This window comes from Pseudoliparis swirei, chromosome 8, assembly GCF_029220125.1.
Source record: "Pseudoliparis swirei isolate HS2019 ecotype Mariana Trench chromosome 8, NWPU_hadal_v1, whole genome shotgun sequence".
Classification (NCBI taxonomy): Eukaryota; Metazoa; Chordata; class Actinopteri; order Perciformes; family Liparidae; genus Pseudoliparis; species Pseudoliparis swirei.
The window spans coordinates 5,378,778-5,399,058 of record NC_079395.1 but is presented as its reverse complement, the minus strand read 5'-3'; the positions used below and the strand labels follow the sequence as shown (position 1 = coordinate 5,399,058).

At 43.7% G+C, this 20,281-nt stretch overlaps 1 protein-coding gene across 7 annotated transcripts in view; it reads left to right on the top strand.

Moving 5' to 3' along the window:
* Positions 1-20,281, top strand: part of st18 (ST18 C2H2C-type zinc finger transcription factor) — a 46,495-nt gene that overhangs the window by 22,644 nt on the left and 3,570 nt on the right. For 5 of the 7 annotated variants that reach the window (XM_056421703.1, XM_056421700.1, XM_056421697.1 and 2 more), the window contains exons 3-17: positions 96-147; positions 1,009-1,039; positions 1,259-1,446; positions 5,073-5,789; positions 6,514-6,648; positions 7,519-7,609; positions 9,254-9,346; positions 12,177-12,385; positions 13,640-13,839; positions 16,152-16,403; positions 17,294-17,406; positions 17,969-18,031; positions 18,283-18,351; positions 18,622-18,684; positions 18,991-19,071. In XM_056421703.1, the coding sequence (XP_056277678.1) occupies positions 96-147; positions 1,009-1,039; positions 1,259-1,446; positions 5,073-5,789; positions 6,514-6,648; positions 7,519-7,609; positions 9,254-9,346; positions 12,177-12,385; positions 13,640-13,839; positions 16,152-16,403; positions 17,294-17,406; positions 17,969-18,031; positions 18,283-18,351; positions 18,622-18,684; positions 18,991-19,071 (2,357 nt within the window). The remainder of the gene's footprint in view (positions 1-95; positions 148-1,008; positions 1,040-1,258; positions 1,447-5,072; positions 5,790-6,513; positions 6,649-7,518; positions 7,610-9,253; positions 9,347-12,176; positions 12,386-13,639; positions 13,840-16,151; positions 16,404-17,293; positions 17,407-17,968; positions 18,032-18,282; positions 18,352-18,621; positions 18,685-18,990; positions 19,072-20,281) is intronic. The other 2 variants (XM_056421702.1, XM_056421701.1) reach the window with 2 other exon arrangements.

Genomic DNA, 20,281 nt, shown 5'->3' with positions numbered 1-20,281 from the left:
TTTTCTCCTCCATTTCTTATAAAAGTAAATACAAATTAAATACATACAAATGAGGCCCGTCTGTACATTGTGTGTTTTATTTTTATTTTTTACAGATGGATTCTGAAGGTGAGGAGCAAACCCTGACAACATGTAACGGCAGCACAGGTGAGAGCAGCTTTCAGGTTTCTAGTTTAGCTTTTAACGAAACACACACACACACATATACACACACGCGCTCCACTTATCGCCATGGGTTAGGGGTATCGGTTCAACAATCCAACTTTATAACCGTCAATTGTATGTTTTATCTTACGGGTCTGAAGAGCACTAGCGCTGCCATTTCATTATTCAGAGGGGAATAACTTCATTAAATTGGAACACTGGCTCAAATTAGTTAAGGAGTGTGTATATATTGTGTGATTGAAAACCTCTAGACTGGATATGTCATTATGCAAGTGTTCAGGGCCTCTGAGGCCCGCCTGCTCACGCTGGAGCTATTACTATATCGAAGTGGGGAGGGAGGGGGAGGGGTGGGGAGGGAATTCATGAAAAGTGTTATTATTGGATGTGCTTCATGGGAGTAGGCGCAGAACTTGTGAATGAGATTCACGCGCCCCGGGAAAATGTATTTACCCTTTTAGATCACGTTGTCAAAGGATGAGCTTCCGTCGGCAGACTGAATGAAAAGTGTTTTTCAGATCAATGGCGGGGACCACTTCTCCATCCTCGTGCTGATTATACCCGACGGCATTGTAAAAGAGAATAAAGGTTAAAGGCCGCATAAAGCCGTATCAGCCCAGGTGGCATCATCCCTAAATCATTAGCTACAAAACAAATATTTACGGCACGTTGTAAAAATTTCATTAGCAAAAGAAGAAGAAAAAACGCCCCAAAAGTAGTGAACCTTTTGATGGAGGGATATGTCGACAGATGCTGCGCGGCCGGCGTGGAAATGTAAACATGGTCGTTTTATCTCTTCTTTTTTTTCTTCTTCTTCTTCTTCTTCTTCTGGCCTTTATTTCACAGGGATGGCCAACTGCATCGCCGAGACACACAGGTAAAAAAAGAAAAACGAACTTTTAACGACGTGAATTCTCTCGTCTTCATGCCAAAGAGGAAATATTTCTCCATCGTTTATGCGATTCATTAAGAGGGTTCATAACTCCATAAAAGAAAGTCTTCACATTTTTTTTAATGGGTTTTTCTGTTGACCCTGCTGTACTCTTTAAAAAAAAAATAATAATAAAAAATGTCCCGTTCCCCTCTGCCCCTCCAGCCCATATGGGTCCATGGCGAGGAAGAGGAGCGCTCAGGAGGGGGTGCACGGCGCCCCCGTCAACAAGAGAAAGTCCCTGCTGATGAAGCCCCGCCACTACAGCCCCAGCGAGGCATGTGAAGAGGAGAGCGAGGACCTGGCACCGCCACAGGACAAAGACGAGCTGAGGAACATTGACACTCCAGCAGGTAAACAGATGTCCTGTTGTTTTGTCTGTTTTGATGAACAATTGACGCTGAATTTTAAAATCCCATCTGTTGCATTCATATTTCCCCTCCCTCTGCCATCAGCCAGCAGCCGCAGTCATTGTGCAGTGGAAGTGAAAGACTGCACTGCTGGGTCCACATTAGTTGTGTCTCACGTCCACAAATTGAAGTTTTGACAGCTGATCTGCCATGATATTTTCTGGCATTGGCTTTACCCTCTTTTGATGAGGCCAGATTTCAGACCCCCTCATCTGTCCTGTTTTTTTTTTTCCTTCTTTTTTTTTCAAAAGCCAGTCCTAAAAAAAAGAGAAAAAAACCCATTGAATCCATAGAATGAAGCCCTGAATGGGGGAGTGCACCGGTTCACTTTGATTTAAATTAAACTTCCTCCCGTTCGTTGAAACCAAATTAACGCTGACGTCGCCTATTGTGAGAAGCGAATGAGGCGTCAACATAGCTTATGGCGTATGTTTTAATGTTTAACCGTTTCTTTATTTTTCTACGAACCCCCTCCCCTCCAACCCCCCTCCAGCTCCGACACTCCACAAAAAAAACATTTCATGAAAACAGTAAAAAAAAATTAAAAAGGTTTGCTTTCACTTATGCTACTTTCCTTTTCAGGGAAATGTTTTCTCTTTTTTTTTTTATTACCGATGAATCGAAATTGTGTGCATTTTGGCAACAACGTTTGTGGTGTACATGTGCATTCTCGCCCACTATAATCTGCACTGATTTGGTATATTTTTAACGATGTAACTAAGCAACAAACGTAATTGTCCCTTTCAAAAGCTTTTGTTAGGCCCTCTAACACAGTCTAATACATAATTAGGCATAATGTCTACAGCTCATTATAGTACACATGTGTGTAGTTAAATGGGCCAGGAGAGTAGCTCAGTGAATTGTGTGGATTCATTGGAAATGGAATGTATTTGTTTCCTGGGTTCATATTACATTACAATTATCGGAGTAATTCAAAGTGCATCATCAGTTTTTCCTTTTGTCGTGGATTCTAGAGATGTTTTCTTTTCATCCGCCGCCGTTTGATTGACAGCTGTACCTGTATATTCTCTTTTTTCCCCGAACCTGATATTCAGTGGACCGGCTCTACGACTATAAGTGCTGCCAGAATAAACAAGACAAAGTCTGAAGAGTGTCAGATGAACATGTGTATCTGTCAACAATTTCAGAACATATTTTGCTGTTATTGTCAGATTTGGGGGGCTATTTTCTAGCGAAAAAAGAAGAAAAAAAACACAAAATTGGACGAGTGGATTGGAGGCAGGAAGAATTATTTATTTGTTTTTGCTCGCTGGAAGCTGGTTATATCTGCATCTTAACAAAAAAGGGAGAAAAATAAGCCTCTCGTTTGGTCGAGCCACACTGCGTTCAACTCCAGCCAACTGCAGCCCCGCTGCAGAGTGCTGGTAATGGCTCTCCTGGAGTACAGACTGTTCACCTGTTCCAACACACAAACCACCGGAGGGATCCAAGTTTTTTTCCTCCATCCCTTTTCCTTTTTTTTAAAAAACCGCACTTCTGTGTCTCTGTGCTCGTATGTATGTGTGTGTATGTGTGTGTGTGTGTGTGTGTGTGTATGTGTGTGTAGGCCTGTGTGCTAGTGTATGCGGCTGTGTCAGGCCGCGGAGTCCATCTGGATGAAAAACAAAACCCTTGTTGCTCGACTCATAAATGTAAATACGTGCAACTGGCTTTAATCTTCCATTCACCAGGGTTGTGTTTTTAAAAAATACACCTCTTTTTTTATATAGTCTTTTACTCCAATGTCACAAAATGCATCAAATCATCATCGGCCAGTTGCATCTATCGACACGTCTATACAGTTACAAAATAGCAGTTTGTCGTTTTTATTATTATTAGTGCCACATATTTTGTTACAGCTCTTTTGGCGAGGATTAAGTTATAATAATAATAATGTATCTGTATCATCCTTAACAATCCATCCATCTATCATCTCAAATATCTCTATCGAATATCTGGTGTCCGGCCACTGAAGAGGATCTGGGCCCACGGTCCAGCTCTGAAAGGAGAAACCCAAAGAGCCTTAATCGAGCAGAAGTTTCAACGCTTTTGGGGGATCAAGAGAGATTTTGTTGAATCAATCCAGACGATAGCTTCCCATTGTTAATCACTGACCATGACTTCATATAATCAGCGATGTTAACAAAGTGTTGTTTCAGATGCACTTAGGATCACCCATAACCCTGTGTGTGAGTGTGTGTGTGTGTGTGTGTGTGTGTGTGCTCTCCACTGATCAGGCTTTCACATCCACACCATCTTGTGGCTTTCTGCACACGTGACCGGGGATTTCTGGATTTATGCTAAAAGATAGCCGGCGTAAAAAGGTCAAAGGCAAATTAATTGAGAGCACTCAGCGAAATAAGCCAGAGAAAAAAGAGATTATATATGAAATGACTAATTAGTGTGAAATTTAGGAAGAAACGCATGTGTATTTCATTAATCTGGAATGATGCTGCTGCGTGTCTCACACTATGTATCCCATCGCACCCACCAGGGTTTTAAAAGTCCTCCTCCAAAAGAACTGTCATTTTTTTCCGAAAACAATTCAATTATCTGCCAATTATTTCTCGCATTTTAATGGTTTATTATGGGACGTTAATATTCTGTTATTATAATAACAGAAACAGATCCACATAACTACTTTCTCAGAGTTTAAAGCATCTATACAAACGAATAAAAAGCAACCTGTTCATATATATATCGACATTTCCGATTTTCATTTCATCTTGAAGCTGTTTTTCAAACATTTATTTCAAGCTCCTCAAGTTATTTTCTGAAAGAAACTTCAGTGGACTTCGCGATACACCTTTCTATCAAACGTTATGTAATCGCTCGCATTCTTCTGCGACGTTGGATCGTGTTCGCTAAGCGCTGCCGCTCATTACCGTGGGCGCCGTCGCGTCTTATCGTTTTTTTATGTAACCTAAATCGGCGTCGGTTCGTCCCGTGTATCCGCGGCGACCAGAGATGTTCTCTCTTTGATCTTCCCGTTTGTGGTTTCCCTCCATCTGTGTTTGGAGGAATCCTCTTCACTTTTCTTGTTTACGTCTCCAGAAACAACAACGCTGTGTTTTTTTCTGTGCAGATGACAACGCGTTGCTGCTCGGTTTTTGCACTTATAACGACACGTACTTAATGAAAAAGAAAAAAAGAAAAATGTTTCCCTCCGCACAGTAAATCCCTCCATAATCTTGTCCTAAATCTATCTCGGGTTGCCGCTCCAATTGGAGACACAAGAAAACTAAAAAAATGTGTTCCTCATCTCCAGGTTTCATGTTCCACGAGCAGACTGAAGGGTCATATATGATTTGATTTTTTTTTATATACTTGAGGAATTGCTTGTTGTCGCAACACGTGTTCCTCTAAATCCTCGAGATTATAGAAAAACATGTTTTTTTTCCTCAAGATGATATTTGTAGAAAAGTAACAAAAATCTAAAACCTTTAAATGGATTTGGAGAAGATTGTCTTTGACGTACAGTTGATGTGCGATCGAGGGGGTCACGAAACCACACGTCTGTGAGGTCTCGAAAACACGGACAATAACAACGAATATTCTTGTTCTTCCAGATGAGAACTTATGTGCAATCGACGGAGTCGCCTACAAAAATGTCTGCCGCGGCGGCGCAGCGAAGTCCGGCGATTCTCTGGGATGGTCCGAAGTCACGTCAGACGGCTCTCCCCGGTGCGAGCCGGACGCGTCCGAGCCTCCGATGGACGAAGACGGCGAGGAAGAGGAGCTCCTTAACGATGAAAGAGAAGACCGAAGTCGAGACGGGATGAGCGGCGCGTCGTCGCCGCGGAGTCCCTACGAAGACCCGAGGGAGGCCGAGTGGGAGCCTCTGGCCTCCCACCGGAGCCCCGCCGCGGCCTCCGAGGACCTCTCGGGCCGGAGCGGCCCCGTGAAGGAGGAGCCTCGCTTAGAGCCGGGCGGCCCGATGGGCAGGGCGAGCGTTCTTCAGGCCGAGGCTCTGAGGTACAGACCGCCGCAGGAGGAGGAGGAGGAGGAGGAGGAGGACAGCGATGGGGAGGCGGAGGCGGAGAGGCCCCCGCCTCGGCTGGACGGCTGGGCTCTGGGCCTCCACGAAAGAGGCCCGGACATGGGCCGAGGGAGGGTGAACTTCAGCCTGTTGGAGCAGGCCATCGCCCTGCAGACGGAGCAGAGGCAGGTCCTGCACCACGCCTACCGGGAGATGGACCGGTTCCTCATGGAGCAGATGACCAACGAGAGGAGGCAGCACAGGATGATGGACATGGACAGCAGACTCAACTATCACGGAGGAAAAGGTAAACGACACGGAGGGGAAGACCGCGTCGGATTATTTTAAAGACACAGCGAGTCGTTATGGGAAGGATCCGGTAACACGAAGGTGTCTTTCTCTTCCGGCGTATATCAGACAGGCCACTTGTGATTCGGATGATTGGGCACTCAACAAAAAAAACACATCAAGAAGCAAAAAGCATGAGAGGAGGAGAGGGAGGGGGATTCAGAGAGAGGAAATCCTCTTATGTACTTTTTGGTAACAAGAGAAGTAATAAATAAACAGACTAAAATAAAGAAGAATAACATTTTCTGATGGAGTTGCTGCTACTCAGAATATTGGATTTTGATAGGAATCAACTGGATATTTAACCGTAACCATAAGTCTTAAATCCTCCTAAAGTACCTCTCATGTTTCCCTCTGATTCTTCAAATCACTGGAGCTAAATGTGTAATCCCAGATGTAATCTTTCGATGGATGGGGGCATTAAGAAGTGAATGTTGAACTGCAGCCTTTAACTAAAATGGCAGATTAATAGATGCATTTTGCGAGAGGAAAAGAAAAGTGTCTACTTTGCATGATATTTCAATCTGTTGAAAGTGCATTAAGTGTCTATTTCACTTTTTTCTACATTTCTTGATAGAACACGCTTAAAGACGGGAGGGGTTTGCTCTGTTAAGGCAGCGGTACAGCGGTTGTTATTCATCTATTTATTGGGAAACTTGTTTGTTTTTTTCCTGCATCTGCAGATTCTCCACGCACAGATAAAAAGGACATCAAGTGTCCGACCCCCGGCTGCGACGGCACCGGTCACGTGACCGGCCTTTACCCGCACCACCGGAGTTTGTCTGGGTGTCCTCACAAAGTCAGAGTTCCTCCAGAGAGTAAGTCACACGAGCACTTTCACATAACGGAGCGATTTGTACGTGTGAAAAACCGCCAGTCGCGGTAATTGAAATCCTCTTAGCACAAGAAACAAGAAAGACCTGCTTGTGCATTTAGTTCAATTCAAAAGATGTGCATGAAACTTTTCAAATAAACTCAGGATTAAGTATTTTCTTCTCTTTCTCTTAATGTGCTGTAATGTGTGAATATTGAATTATTTTTTCTTCTTCTTTCTTTTCACCCCTCACATTGCCGATTCAATACAACTCCACAAACATTCGACATTAAACAGTAATGTTACAAAAGGAACATAAAAAAAAGAAGAAAAAAAGTAATTAACTTTTTCAAAAAAGCGCGTGCTCTTCGTGCGGAGGCAGTATTTGCAAATCAAAGGCCTAGCTAACGCAGCATTAAAAAAATAAATAGACAACTCCGACAAACTAATTGGAGAACATGTAGAGAAATGAAGTTTCTAAGGATCCAGAGCGGACCTTTAAATCCACGCCGCGCCGGTTCTGAAGAATATAAGCGGCTGTCTTGTGACGCTCCTCTTTGCACTAAGCTATTTACATTCCAGGCACATGACAGCGTTCCTCACAAAGCCTTGTGCACCCCCCCCCCCCACACATCCCCCCCCCCCTTCTGTTTCTGTAGGATCTTTGCTCTCTATAGGCACTAATGTACCAACTCGCATAAATCAACCTTTAAATATGTGAACGTGTATTTGTTTTTATTTCCAAAACGCTCTGCATATATTTGTATTTAGCATCTTATAATCTTCCAGCTTGACTCTGTCTTCCATGTTGGATTATTTCTCACCCCCCCCCCCCCCTCTCTCTCTCTCTCTCTGTGCTCCTCCACCCATTCAGTCCTGGCCATGCATGAGAACGTCCTCAAGTGCCCCACACCCGGATGCACAGGAAGAGGCCATGTCAACAGCAACCGTAGCACCCACCGGAGGTACCGGCACCCAGTCTGTTGTTGTCTGTTGTCAGGTCTCTGTCTGTCTGTCTGTTGTCAGGTGTCTGCCTGTCTGTCTGTTGTCAGGTATCTGCCTGTCTGTCTGTTGTCAGGTATCTGTCTGTCTGTTGTCAGGTCTCTGTCTGTCTGTTGTTGACTGTATGTCTGTTGTCAGGTCTCTGTCTGTCTGTCTGTTGTCAGGTGTCTGCCTGTCTGTCTGTTGTCAGGTCTCTGCCTGTCTGTCTGTTGTCAGGTCTCTGTCTGTCTGTTGTTGACTGTCTGTCTGTTGTCAGGTCTCTGTCTGTCTGTTGTTGACTGTATGTCTGTTGTCAGGTCTCTGTCTGTCTGTTGTTGACTGTCTGCTGTCAGGTCTCTGTCTGCCTGTTGTCAGGTCTCTGTCTGTCTGTTGTTGACTATCTGTCTGTTGTCAGGTCTCTGTCTGTCTGCCTGTTGTCAGGTCTCTGTCTGCCTGTTGTTGACTGTCTGTCTGTTGTCAGGTCTCTGTCTGTCTGTTGTTGACTGTATGTCTGTTGTCAGGTCTCTGTCTGTCTGCCTGTTGTCAGGTCTCTGTCTGTCTGTTGTTGACTGCCTGTTGTCAGGTCTCTGTCTGTCCGTTGTTGTCTGTTGTTGACTATCTGTCGGTTGTCAGGTCTCTGTCTGTCTGCCTGTTGTCAGGTCTCTGTCTGTCTGTCTGTTGTCAGGTCTCTGTCTGTCTGTTGTCAGGTCTCTGTCTGTCCGTTGTTGTCTGTTGTTGACTATCTGTCTGTTGTCAGGTCTCTGTCTGTCTGTTGTTGACTGTCTGTCTGTTGTCAGGTCTCTGTCTGTCTGTTGTTGACTGTCTGTCTGTTGTCAGGTCTCTGTCTGTCCGTTGTTGTCTGTTGTTGACTATCTGCCTGTTGTCAGGTCTCTGTCTGTTGTTGTCTGTCTGTCTGTTGTCAGGTATATGTCTGTCTGTTGTCAGGTCTCTGTCTGTCTGTTGTTGTCTGTTGTTGACTGTCTGTCTGTTGTCAGGTCTCTGCCTGTCTGTTGTTGACTGCCTGTCTGTTGTCAGGTCTCTGCCTGTCTGTTGTTGACTGCCTGTCTGTTGTCAGGTCTCTGTCTGTCTGTTGTTGACTGTTGTTGACTGCCTGTCTGTTGTCAGGTCTCTGTCTGTCTGTTGTTGTCTGTTGTCAGGTCTCTGTCTGTCTTGACTTTGCTGGTCGACCATTCACTCCACCTGCATGTCTTTTGTTGTTGTTGTTGTTGTTTACCTGTCTGTCTCCTGTTATATATTTTATTTCCTCTGCTTCTTGTCCTGTGTCTGTCATGATTTTTTATTCTGTCCATCTTCTCGTCGTTCTCCCGTCTCTCATCATTAACGTCTTCTTGCTGCCCCTCTTGACAACGTCTCAGAGTTTATTCACTCTTCTCACCTGTTGAAAAGCTCTTGAACAAACATTGTATTGATGTAATCTTGTGTTTTTAACTTTGTTTTATGACATCTCGGGACGACACAGATGAAAAACAGCCTCTCGGCTCATAACTCTGGCACATTCACAGAGACGTGTTTGTGACCCGTATCAAATAAAGCGAAGAAGAAGAGCCCCGTGATGAACAGCTGTCTGTAGAGCGGTGACATCACCGGCCTCGTGTGTTTCTCTCCAGTCTCTCCGGCTGCCCGATCGCCGCCGCCGTCAAAGTCTCCAAACCTCAAGACGAGAGCCTGAAATGCAGACAGACCCCCGACCGCTCCCCGAGGTACGCCGCACCTGCCAGACGCCGCTCGGGGATTATCCACTGCCGCCGTCCGCGCGGTCGCACTAGGGCCCCGGGTCCTGAGGGGGCCCCAAAAAATAGGCAAATGGAAAAAAAAACACAAAGCCTTTTAAAGAACCATTATTTTTTTGCGTGCACGTTCTGCTTTTAAATATAAAATTCAGAAAATGGAGGCAGGTTCCCAAAACTGTCAACGTTACCTCAAATAAACTCGGCTACGTCTCTTAACTTTTTCTTTCTATTACTCGTCTTGTTCTGTGTGTTTTTGGTTTGTGACTTGTCCAGGTCGCCCTCCAAAAAGACATTTTTAATCTCACCAACAAACAAAAAAATCATCATAGTTACACGGTTTGGGGTCACCCAGACAATTTTGTGTCTTCCATGAAAAATCATACTTTTATTTATCAAATGAATATAAAATATAGTCAAGACATTGACAAGGTTAGAAATAATGATTAATATTTTAAGTATTAATTTTGTTCTTCAAACTTCAAGCTCAAAGGAAGGCCAGTTGTATAGCTTATATCACCAGCATAACTGTTTTCAGCTGTGCTAACATAATTGCACAAGGGTTTTCTAATCAGATATTAGTCTTCTAAGGCGATTAGCAAACACAATGTACCATTAGAACACTGGAGTGATGGTTGATGGAAATGGGCCTCTTTACACCTATGGAGATATTTCATTAGAAACCAGATGTTTCCACCTAGAATAGTCATTTACCACATTAAAGGGTACCTGTTGAGATTGCGAATGTGTAGCCAGATCAAAAGATAATGTGTTTCTAAAGGTTATTCATGCACTGACGGTCCAGTATTCAATAACAATACGTAGTTTAGGCTGTTCAAAGTCCCTCAACTCCGACAAGCTTCATTGCACTGGTGCTTGAATATGGCGCCGGTGGTGTGACGTCACATCGTTGATAGATCGACAGCCAGCCACAGCGGATGTGTTCAGAAACCAATGTAAACAACGTCGAGCGCTCGCAAACAAATGCTGAGAACTTGAACATAATAAAGAAAACGGGCGAAATATGGACGATGAAAGATTGTCAGATTCAGCAACTGGATACTTGTTTGAACCTTTAAAAGCAGACTATCCCCATTTAGTTAATTGTGACAGCGATGATTCTGATGAAGTTGATGCCGAAGGACCGCCGGTCCAGATGCTTCACCGTGCGGACCGTGCACGCAAGTCGGCGGACGTTTGGTGCAGTTGTGGGAAATGTGTGCCACAAAAAACAGACAGAGTGCATTTGTTGTAAAGAACACGAACTTATGTCCGATGATATAGTGTCATTAGACCTCATCTGCTTCACACAAAAGAGTGAGCTTGATAGCTACATCGCGCATAAGCCAGCGCTGGAGATGTCTTTCATTGATGCAATGATCGGCCGACATGTTCGGGGGTGCTAGTGACTTTTTCTTTGCTCCGTCCGTCCCGATGCGCGCAAACCGGTGTCGGGAGCTCCGCGGCGCACGAGACGGCGGGCAGAGGACTGTCAACGCAACACGTAGAGACAGAAATGACGTGCTGCTGCTGTAATGTGGCGCTATAGAGAAAGTGACAGGGGGGCGGGCCAATATTTTTTTATGTCATGCGATCTACCAATACTACGCCGCGATCGACTGGCAGGTCGCCGCGATCGACATATTGAGCACCCCTGATATAGATTGTGTAATTCTTGAGGCCACCGATCTATCCCAAGAAGCAACGCGTGTAGAAGTGGCTCCGGATGGGCTGAATTCCTTTCAACGACTCTACGTCATAGTTAGCTTTGACATGAGTAAATAACTAGCAAAATGGCTGCGCCCTGAAGCGTTCACGGACTCGGAATGTTGACAAAGAAATGTAAAGCCTCGGGCTATGCGTGACTTGTTGACAATAGCGACGGGGAAAATATGATTTATTTGATGCGCCTAATGGATGTAGCACGTTGTTGTTTTGGGCTACAGGTACCCTTTAACAATGTAGAGAGTGTATTTCTGATTAATGTTATCTTTATTGAAAAAACGGTGCTTTTCTTTGAAAAATAAAGACATTTCTAAGTGACCCAAACTTTTGAACAGTAGTGTATCATAATTATAATGCCGATATTATATCAGTATAGAAATATTAGGCACCTTTTAGGCATGTATGTCACAAAACAGGCAGAACAAGAGATGTATTTAATTACGATAGACGGTAGATAGATACGTCCGTCCGTCCGTTCCCCCCCCCCCCCCCCCGCTCGCAGTGGGTGCCCTTTCCTATCTCAGGGGGGGGGGGCGTCATGAAGGAGTTATGCTCAGGGCACCAACATGGCGAAGAGCAGCGGCGCTGTGCGGCACAATAATTACAACGAGCGTCCAGAAAGCACATCCAGCGGAACCAGAGGTTGTGCACCAACACAAAAAACAACAACAACAAAAAGCGTGATAACCAGTCTTATTGTTGCGGGGCGCGAGGGTGTTTCTGTATTCGCTGATCCCAGAAGAACACACGGGCTATTTTGAGCTTTTCCAGGCAGACATCAGCCATGGCTGCCGGTCCTGTGAGTTCCTCTCTCTGCGAGATGAGAAAAGAGCAGAACTCTTTGTTCCCTGTGGATATATCGCGGGCAGGATGCCCACTCCTGCTATATTAATTAGTCTGGCAGCCTGGCTGTGGATCGACAACACGCATCAGATCCCAGACCACGTGTCCTAAAGCACTGGCTTCCCCTCCGCAACAACGTCTTTACTTAATACCGCTGAATGTGAGCTTATTCCGGGCACTTGTCATTTCACATGTTCGCACGATGAATGTTAAATCTTTTTCTTCCTCCTGGTAGAGCCATCGGCTTGATGAAGAACTTCGAGATGAACCAGTTGAACTACCGGCTCTCTCACCCAGTAGCAGCCTTGAAGACGAGCCTCACGAAAGACTTGGACAAGTTCAGCAGGATCCGCTTTGACTACGCCAGCTTTGACGCGCAGGTGTTCGGCAAGCAGCCTCTGATGGGGCCCGAGCAGGACCAGGACATGCCGCACTTCCCCGATTGTAAGTTTTTGTATGTGTTTTGTTTAGAGGCAAAAAGAAAAGAAAAGAAAGAAGAAGAAGGAGAAAAAAAGAAGCCGACATGTTACTGAAGGCAAATATCTTTTTTTCTTCTTCTTTTCTTTCAGCCCTAAAATGTGTATCACAGATATACACGTGAAGTTTATCACGTGTCACAGATTACATCGATTGTTTTGGTTTCAAAGAACTGACCCCACACGCAGAACAATGAAGGCGCCATCTGGAACCGAATATGGTTCTTCAGAGTGATGCCATAGAAGAGCCATTTTTAGTTCTACAAAGAACCTTTCAAACCAGGGTTCTTGAGAGGACCATTTCCTTAAAGAGTTCTTCAGAGAACCTATGAAGGTGTCTCAAAGAACCTTCAAAAAATGGTTCTTTAAGGCCCCATTTCTGGTTCCGTAAATAACCTTTCAAAACAAGGTTCTATAAAGAATCACTTCCTTTAATAATTCTTTAAAGAACCTATAGAGGTGTCTCAAAGAACCTTTAACAAAATGGTTCTTTAAGGCACCATTTGTGGTTCCATAAAGAACCTTTAAAAACAAGGTTCTTTTCAGAACCATTTCCTTAAATAGTTATTCAAAGAACCTATAAAGGGGTCTCAAAGAACCTTTAACAAAATGGTTCTTTAAGGCACCATTTGTGGTTCCATAAAGAACCTTTCAAAACAAGGTTATTTTCAGAACCATTTCCTTAAATAGTTATTCAAAGAACCTATAAAGGGGTCTCAAAGAACCTTTAACAAAATGGTTATTTAAGGCACCATTTCTGGTTCCACAAAGAACCTTTCAAACCAGGGTTCTAAAGAACCATTTCCTTAAAGAGTTCTTCAAAAAACCTATAAAGGTTCCTCAAATGGAAAAAAATGGTTACCACAAAGCCTTTTAAAGAACCATTTAAGAACCATTATGTTTCTGTGTGCACGTTCTGCTTTTAAATATAAAATTAAGGAAACGGAGGCAGGTTCCCAAAAATGTCAACGTTACCTCAAATAAACTCGGTAACTTTTACTTTCTTTTAGCTCGTCTTGCTCTGTGTGTTTTTTGTTTGTAACTCGTCCAGGTCGCCCTCCAAAAAGACATTTTTAATCCCACCTGGTTAAATAAAGGTTTAAATGAATAAATAAAAGACATGGATCCTCCGCCATGTTTTTCCGCGTGCCGTCGAGTTCATGGAGCGGCGCCCGGCGTGTCTCTGTGACGCCAACGCTCGCTAATTATCTGTCTCCTTCAGCACCTCAGCAGTACCACGCCTTCCTCGGCGCCCCCGGTGGCGGCGTGCCCGCCTCCGGTCAGCGCAGCCCGCCGAGTCAATTCAGAAAAGAAGACGGTCTCCAGGCCGCCGCGACAACGGCCGCCATCCTCAACCTCTCCACCCGCTACCGGAAGAACATGGAGGCTGTCGCCGGGCGGCCTTTGGAAACCTCCACAAAGGTAATCAAATTAGACCACTTGGAAAGGTCTTTAATGTGGTCATTTTTAAAGGAGTGTGTAAAGAGGGAAGACTTCAAAAGGCGGAGCGTTGGCAGAGGGAAGCTCGGCGCTCCGGTGGCAGAAGCACAAGGAGCTTTTTTTTCCTCTTCTTCTTCTCCGTAAAGCTTTAATGTACACAAATGAATATTTCCGAAACCGCATCAAACGAAGAAACGCAAATCGGCCTTCTTTACCAATTACGCGGATTCAACAATTTTTTTAAGAACAAAACATGCGGCACCGTGTTTCGTTTCGACATCAGCTGGCACGTAAAACTCTGAACCGCCGTCTGAATCTGCATCTCGCCCGCCGCAGATGGCAGAGGATGATTTCGCTTAGTGACATGATCCGGGATAGGCTGTGTGTCTACACCAGATAGCGTTTAAAAAGCATTTTTTAGGGATTAAGCCAATTAGCTAAAAAGGAGTTAACATCGGAGAAGTGTTCTTGGACGTGTTCGCGGGGTCCGAAATCTCTTCTGCTGTCGCTAAATCTCCCGACGCGCCATTGTGTTCGCCTTTCTTTTCTTTTTCCTTCTCCAAACTTCATGATTAATATTGATCGCATTCTGTGGGTTACATACCCGAGATGATTCAAGGTTTCCACACCTACACAGCACAGATCGTCGTCTCCCAGCTTGTTGAGATGAGAATGTGGCCCCGGCCCAGGTACCAGCCCACTGAATGAATAAAACAGTGTTCGTAAGTTAATCATCTGTTCTCGTTTACAGCTGAGTTGTCTCAGAGACGTACAAAATAAAGAACAGCTTTCAAGTCTGAAAAAAAAAGAGATATAAAGGGAGGCCATATTTAGAGTGTTATATGTCGTCGGATGCTTTACCTTATCTGCATATGTATATTATGTGTTGAGATGTCGCGCACAAAAAAGCACCACGTAGCTGGCCTTTAAAGTGTGAACGCAAGCTGTTTTGTACTTATTTAAAAATGTGAGATGCTGGAATCATTACTTGAAAAATAATAGGAATCATAATCCTGAGTTTTAAGTTTTTTTTGTTATAAAAAGGACGTTAAAATCTGAGTAGAAAAAATACAAAAGTGTTGCATATCCTTTATAAATGTGAGATGCTGGAATCATTACTTGAGAAATAAAAGAAATAATAATCCTGAGTTTTAAGTTTTTTTTTTTTAAAGGACGTTCAAATCTTAGTGAAAAAAATAAAAAGTGTTGCACATTCTTTATAAATGTGAGATGCTTGATTTATTACTTGAAAAAAAAATGAAAAGAATCAGAGTTAAGTTTTTTGTTAAAAGGATGTTCAAATCTTCGTAAAACAAGACAAAGTAAATGTTAGATGCTGAAATCACTACTTGAAAAATATAAGAAATAATAATCAGGACTTTTTGTTAAAAGTTAAATGTTAAATGTTCGTAAAAAAAAGACAACGTGTTGCACAACCGTTAGTTGTACACAGTGTTGTTCTTGAGGCGCACACATCATCCAATGGACGGATAATTTAGGTGGACGGCCACATCCAATGTTCATGCAAATCATCCCCTTTAATTAATTTGAAAAGCTCCCCCCTTTTGTTTCAAAGAGAAAATAAATAATGATACATAGAGTTTAATGAAACATATTCCTCGAATAATTGGTTTCGTTTATGGGAACGGATGTCTGCATTTAATGAGGTAAAAAACTTTTAATGCCATAAAAAAAAAAACTGCCATAAGTCATCACGCTATTGCGTTTCAGCACGCGCACAAAAAACGACAAACACATCTGTCAGCGGGGAAACTTATGCCACATTAAGCTTTTTAATTTTTGCTATAATAATATGACCTAAAACCACCAACCCCCCCTCCCCCCAGCTGCCATCATGGTTTTGTGTGTCCTAGAAAACGGATGACACAGCTGTCACTGGGAAAAACTACACACCCGTGATTATTATTTTTTCCCTGCGTTCAGCAGAATTAACGCCGGCTCAGTTCGGTACTTTGTCTGGTGTGCGATAACCACTGTACGTCTTATTTAAACGCGTTTGTTTGTCTGCGTTTTAAAGTCATTTTTCAGAAACGTCGTCGGGTTCAAGTTCACCATCGCGCCGCTTTGTTTACACTCCCTTTCAGTGTAATGAGAAAATAACTTCTATTTTTATCCCCTGATTCATTTGTTTTTCGTATGTTACCGCACGAAAAAAACATGCCTGCCATAATATGCCACACGTGCTTTGTTTGTTGTACCCTTCGACAGCATGTTGGTTTTTTTCCGGGTATGAAGCGATTCAATAATAAAAAAAACACTCTCCGCCCCTCTAGGACATGCTCATCGAGGTGGATGAGAACGGCACCCTGGACTTGAGCATGAAGAAGTCCAAGGACAACGTCAACGTGGCGGCGGCGGCCAGGACGCCTTCGGACGAGCCGCTGTCGCTCTGCGAGGCCGCCGGGGCCAAAGGCGGGAGCGTGCTCATAAGCCCCGCCTTCTACCAGCCGCTGTGCGAGAGAGACAGCTGGGACGGGCCCATCCCGGTCAACTTCAGCAAAGCTCACATGTTACAGGACGCAGAGGTACGACAACGCAACACACACACACACACACACACAACCTCGTCGTTCCATCTGTGGTCAGCTGAGCTGTGAGAAATAATATTTAATAGAAGTTTCCTCTGACATTTCTTTTCTCTTTTACCCTTGAAGTTGTCACCGGATTACATCGTTCTCTCCAGGAAACTTCCTATTAATAGGAATTTACTGTATTAATTTCCAAACGTGGAGGCCTTGTGAAGGCCCTCTCCTTGCCAACAGCCATAAAATAAATAGAGATGTGTATTTATTGACCTTGTTGACCTTAAGAGTTGTCTAATGTAGTCTGAAAATAGTAAAAGTATTCAACTTTAATCCACGTCTTGGATATAAAATCCTGCCAGTTTACTAAATTCCCCATATTTAATAAATAATTGTTGGCATATTTCTAAGACGCGGGATCCTCTCAGATCGTTAAATCTAGGAAACATATTCAATATTTTTCTCGCTGAGGACTGGTGCATTCAAGTCGATGAATGAATCTTAATCTGGGTTTCGACATTTTTGTTCCCTTTATTTCCCGCTTGGCACTCGTTGTGATCATAATGACCACGTTTGACCTGCTTTTAGAAATCAGGCCCAACATCTGGTGACTGCACAATCTTGTCTGTAGAAAAAAAAGGAAATCCAAACGTCACGGCCCTACCTCATAAATACCACGTGGATTAAGAATGACTTTAAATGGATGTGTGGTTTACGAGAGTATGAGTACATCCTTAAGCGTAATCGCTCTCTAACCCTCTGCAGGGCTCGTGTTCCTCAGAGTATTACACGCCGCTTCTCATTAATTATTCACTTTAAGGTCGTTGTCCATCGGGTCGGTTTTTTCAAAACAATAAAGGCCCGACGTTATACTTCTCTCTCCGTCTCGCCAGGAGGATTACGACCGCATGTCCGTCTTGGAGGACCAACAGTACCAAGCGGACGGCGGCGTGATGAGCCCCAAAGCCAAGCTGCTGTTGCGAGACGCGAAGAAAGAGCTTCTGAGGTGCGTCACGTTAACAACAACAACAGCAACAACAACAACAAAAAGAGAGAATGAAACGCGAGCTTCCCCTTTTTTTTAGCTGGCAGATGGTCAGTATTAACGACACACACACACACACACACACACACCGTATACACACCTTTTCGCTCCGGTGGAGTCGGTCTGATCCGAGTGAGCGCTGCGTTACACGTCATTGTAACTGGTGTGTCTGCAGGTTCATGTGGAAGCAGACAATGTAATCTATTTGAAAGTGAGTGTTCCTCCCGGCACATCGCCGCGTCAGCTTCACAACTCTTTGTAGTTTAGAGTGCATGCTCTCCGCTGGGTCACACCTCCAGAAGACCGTAGGAACGAGCTCGATAGTTTCAGCACATCACTCCACCCCCCCACCCCGCCTTCAGAAACACTATTAATGTTGAGCGACATGGTATTAATTCTTCTACTAAACTTCCCGCTGTACTAACTCGGTGTAAAGAGAGAGAGAGAGAGAGAGAGAGAGATTGGGTCGAGGCTGTGGGAACCGGCGTAATCTGTGCGCTTTAATGCCTTGTGTTCTCCACAGCTGTCCGACCCCGGGCTGTGACGGCAGCGGCCACGTGACGGGGAATTATGCATCGCATCGCAGGTACCGGAAATAACGACGTCAGATATTACAGAGACGTGAGGGGAGCGGGGCCGAGGGAGGAGTTTGTTTTATTTTTTTAGTCGTACGTGTGTCACTTTTCGACGCTTTCTCTTCGAGAGGAACTGTGTTTTTCAAATGATTGTGTATGGAAGGGGAAAAAAATGCTTTGAGACCATTGTATTGAGATTATTTAATTCAGCCGTGATCAAAGAGTGCATTAAAAGTGACTGTTAGCTCTTTATCCTCTCTAGTGTGTCTGGATGTCCCCTGGCTGACAAAACACTCAAATCACTGATGGCAGCCAACTCTCAGGAACTAAAGTACGTGTTTTTTTGTGGGGAAAACAGTTATTGTTACTGAAGGATTTTTGCACATTGAACTAGGAAGCCTGTTTTTTTTTTGTGGGGGGGGGGGGGTCACCTTGGGTCAATGCCTTCCCTTTCTTTACTCGCTGCCCCCACACCAAGCATGATTTCTATGTGCTCCACAAGAAGTGTGTTGGCATTGATATATTCCCTTTCTGTTGCTGAAAAAAAAAAAAGGAGAAGAAGGAAAAAAGCACCTGGTCTCATGCGTCTCTCCACCTGCAGGTGCCCGACACCTGGCTGCGACGGATCCGGACACGTGACTGGGAACTACGCTTCACACAGAAGGTAGCAGAGAAAAATCATCGCAACCGAGCATGAAATACATTTGTAGTCAGATGCATGACATTCAGACAGATGGTGAAAGTCTCACTTTATGCCGCAAACATGCTGCGCTTTTCGAAAATTTTCTTGTTTTTATTGATATCTTTGGCTGCCGACTTTCTCCAGCGATTAGACGTTTATTTGTACAGATTTATACGTTTAGATTTCAGACCTCGGAGCGGCCTGGAGCCATTTAGCTTTTTTATTTATTTTTTTACTTCTAAATAGATTTCCTCCATGTTAACCCATACTGTCGCCAATCATTTTTAGCTTGTCAGGATGTCCACGTGCCAGAAAGGGAGGTTTGAAGCTCACACCAAACAAGGATGACAAAGATGAGCAAGAGCTTAAGTAAGAGATTTTGTTTCCCCTCATCCCATGCTGTCATTTTTTTTTTTTCTATTCCTTTTTTGCTTAAAAAAAATTAATACAAAATAAATCATTGTTGAAAATGCGTCATGCTTTTGTGCCCCGGGGCATTACACCTGGAGGCCATTAAGTTAAACAAAGAAAATAATACTTCTCTTGTCGTAACATTAGTGAATTATTTTCTAAGGATTAGCGGCGTGTTTTTGTGGGGTTTCTTTTTTTTTTTATCAGGCTTTTGTAAAAAAATATATTTGTTCCTATTTTCTGAATGTAATATCTGGCTTATTACTCTCCACTGAGTGCTTTCTTTATAATTATAGTATATCAAGAAAACGTCGTATTGCCCACTCCGATGGCATTGCACTCATTTGCAGCTTAATCATTGTCTGTGAAAGTGTTATTGGGAGGAGAGAAAAAACAAAGCAAATAATGTAATTGATTTGCAGTTTAAATCCAAAGTCAGATATATGAGCCCTTGTTTACTTTTACATCTGGACGCAGATTTTTTTTCTTTTTTCTTTTTAATTACTAATGCAAAGGCATGAGCTTAGGAATTAGACTGGAATAGATCTCATACACATTAAGAGAGAAAGGGAGAGAAAGGGGGAGGGTAGCAAATGCCCCTAGATTACTGTAAACAGTGGGCCATATGGCATGCCTCCATTGTCCCGATGCCTCGCATCCAGCTGCCTACCTGTAGTCGATGTGCGTAATGGCGCCGCTGTTTTGTCCTCTAAGTGCTGCGGAGTAACAAAATGCTGAAACCGGCTTTTTTGCGGCGGCACTCTGCGGCGTGCGCGCGTGCCATTTGTATCATCTCAGGTGACCTTTCACCTTTATCAATAAGGGAAAGGGTTCAGCAACTCCAAATTACATTCTTTCGCATGAGGGGATACATGACAATTATCTGTAATTCATGTCACTCCATTACTGACCTGCACAGGAGGAGAAAAAAAAAAAAAAAAAACAGGCTCTGGAAATGCAACTGACAAACTCTTAATGATATTCGGCGTGACTGTTGTTGCTTTTGTTTTTCGAGCGCAAACATCAGCAACCTGCGGGAAAAAAAACAAAAAAAACGCACGCGCTGAACACGGCGCCGCTCGCTTTAACTACAAGTTTTAGGCGGATTAGCAACTTGTAGTTAATGCGATTATTTTTGTTTTTGTTTTCGGCGACTTCATTTTTTTTT